At 31.0% G+C, this 1611-nt stretch overlaps 1 protein-coding gene across 2 annotated transcripts in view; it reads left to right on the top strand.

Moving 5' to 3' along the window:
- Window positions 1-1611, top strand: part of LOC118739084 (protein spartin) — a 12271-nt gene that overhangs the window by 7509 nt on the left and 3151 nt on the right. Inside the window, exon 1 of one of the 2 annotated variants that reach the window (XM_036470219.1) lies at window positions 1297-1552. The exons of the other annotated variant lie outside the window; for it this stretch is intronic. Coding sequence (XP_036326112.1) covers window positions 1526-1552 — 27 coding nt within the window. The 5' untranslated portion in view covers window positions 1297-1525. Of the gene's footprint in view, window positions 1-1296; window positions 1553-1611 lie in introns of those variants that run through there. 2 annotated transcript variants of the gene reach the window in all.

Raw genomic sequence — 1611 nt, 5'->3', positions numbered from 1 at the left:
ATTCACTTTTTGATTGCTTATGATGCATTTTCTTAAATTCCCCAGATCGTTTCATGCAAAAAAATTGATAAAAATTTATTAGTTACGGCTTTTTGCATTTCAGGTGACGATATGCATCTATGCACACACGTATGTATCTACATATCGTTCATTTACTTCAATAGTGTCATAATCTCTTTTGTGTTGTGTAAAAATTTCATAGTTGTATCGATTACCAGTATCTCACTCGAACAAAATATGTGTTAATTTTTACTATGGGAGGATATGTAGTAAATTCAAAACTTTAAAGCCGTTTTTCTCGAGTTTTGCTTATTTGTGTTATGACACTATTGAAGTAAATGAGCGATATTTATGTACGTGCAGTATCGGTCATATCTATAGCACGCCATTTCAAAGTGATATTGTGTGCCACTTATGCTTATTTATTTATTTTTAAGAATTTTCAATTAAAATACAGTTCTTTCTCTAACAAACCCCATATAAACCCAAGTTTAACAATTTGTAGAAAACTTCAATAAATGGCAACAAATTTTCACCTAAGTTTCAAACTTTTTTCTCGGAAGTGTCACAATTTTTTTGAGTACACAGTTTTTTAGCCACTGCAATTTTAGTCTGATAATGGTCAAATTTCAAGTGGCTACGAATTACCGTTATTTTTTTAGAATTTTTTTTGTCACATTGGCTTTCATATAATGAATAAACTCAATTTATTTGTATATGGATGAAAACCGCAGCACCTTTGGCGAAAAAAATTCTAAAAAATCAACGGTAACTTTCAGTCACTTGAGACTTGCACATTATCAGTCTAAAATTGATTGGGCTATAAAACTGTGTATTCAGAAAAATTCAAACACTTCCGAGAAAAAAGTTTGAAATTTAGGTGAAAATTGGTTGCACTTTTTTGAAGTTTTCTACAAATTATTAAACTTGGATTTATTAGAGAAAGAACTGTATTTTAATTGAAAATTCTCAAAAATAAATAAATAAACATAAGTTGCACACAATATCACTTTGAAATGGCGTGCTATAGATATGACCGATACTGTAAATCTGTATATAGGCTGGCTCGGCAAGGTGCACAGTACCTTGTTGCTCTCAGCAACTGTAGCTTCCTTTAAAATTTTAACTTTGTTTCTTTGTTACATCCCTTCTGACTGAGCTGCTATGCGTCATCATCCAAGCATCCGTACGTAATATTGCATTGTTTTTATTTTATTTTAATTTTTTTTTTTTTCATGATTCAAATTGGCTGTAATCCAATTGCAACGTCACCTCAGCGCCCTTTGCTGTTGACGATAACAACAATTACAAAGCACAAGCAGCTGAGTCTTTCGTTTGCGAATCTCTAAGCAAATCAGAGCGTTGAGTAATATTTAATTTTATAATTAAAAAACAATTTCACAAATTTGCATGGGAGAACTGTGTTTGGTTAGAGTGACGTTTTTAGTTAGCTCTCTGCAGTGGCCGAGAAAAGTTCGAATATTTTTATAACAAAAGCCGGTTGAGGAGATTTTTTGTTGGCAAAATGAATATCAACTTGGATTTAAATAAAGTAATTATTTGCAATTGACTATGTATTTTTATTACCACTTTATTTTTTATAACTAAACT

Source organism: Rhagoletis pomonella, unplaced genomic scaffold, assembly GCF_013731165.1.
Source record: "Rhagoletis pomonella isolate Grant_MI unplaced genomic scaffold, Rhpom_1.0 Rhpom_scaffold_00001, whole genome shotgun sequence".
In the NCBI taxonomy this organism is placed as follows: Eukaryota; Metazoa; Arthropoda; class Insecta; order Diptera; family Tephritidae; genus Rhagoletis; species Rhagoletis pomonella.
Note: the sequence above shows the minus strand (reverse complement) of the source record. Positions and strands in the feature narration are given on the sequence as shown.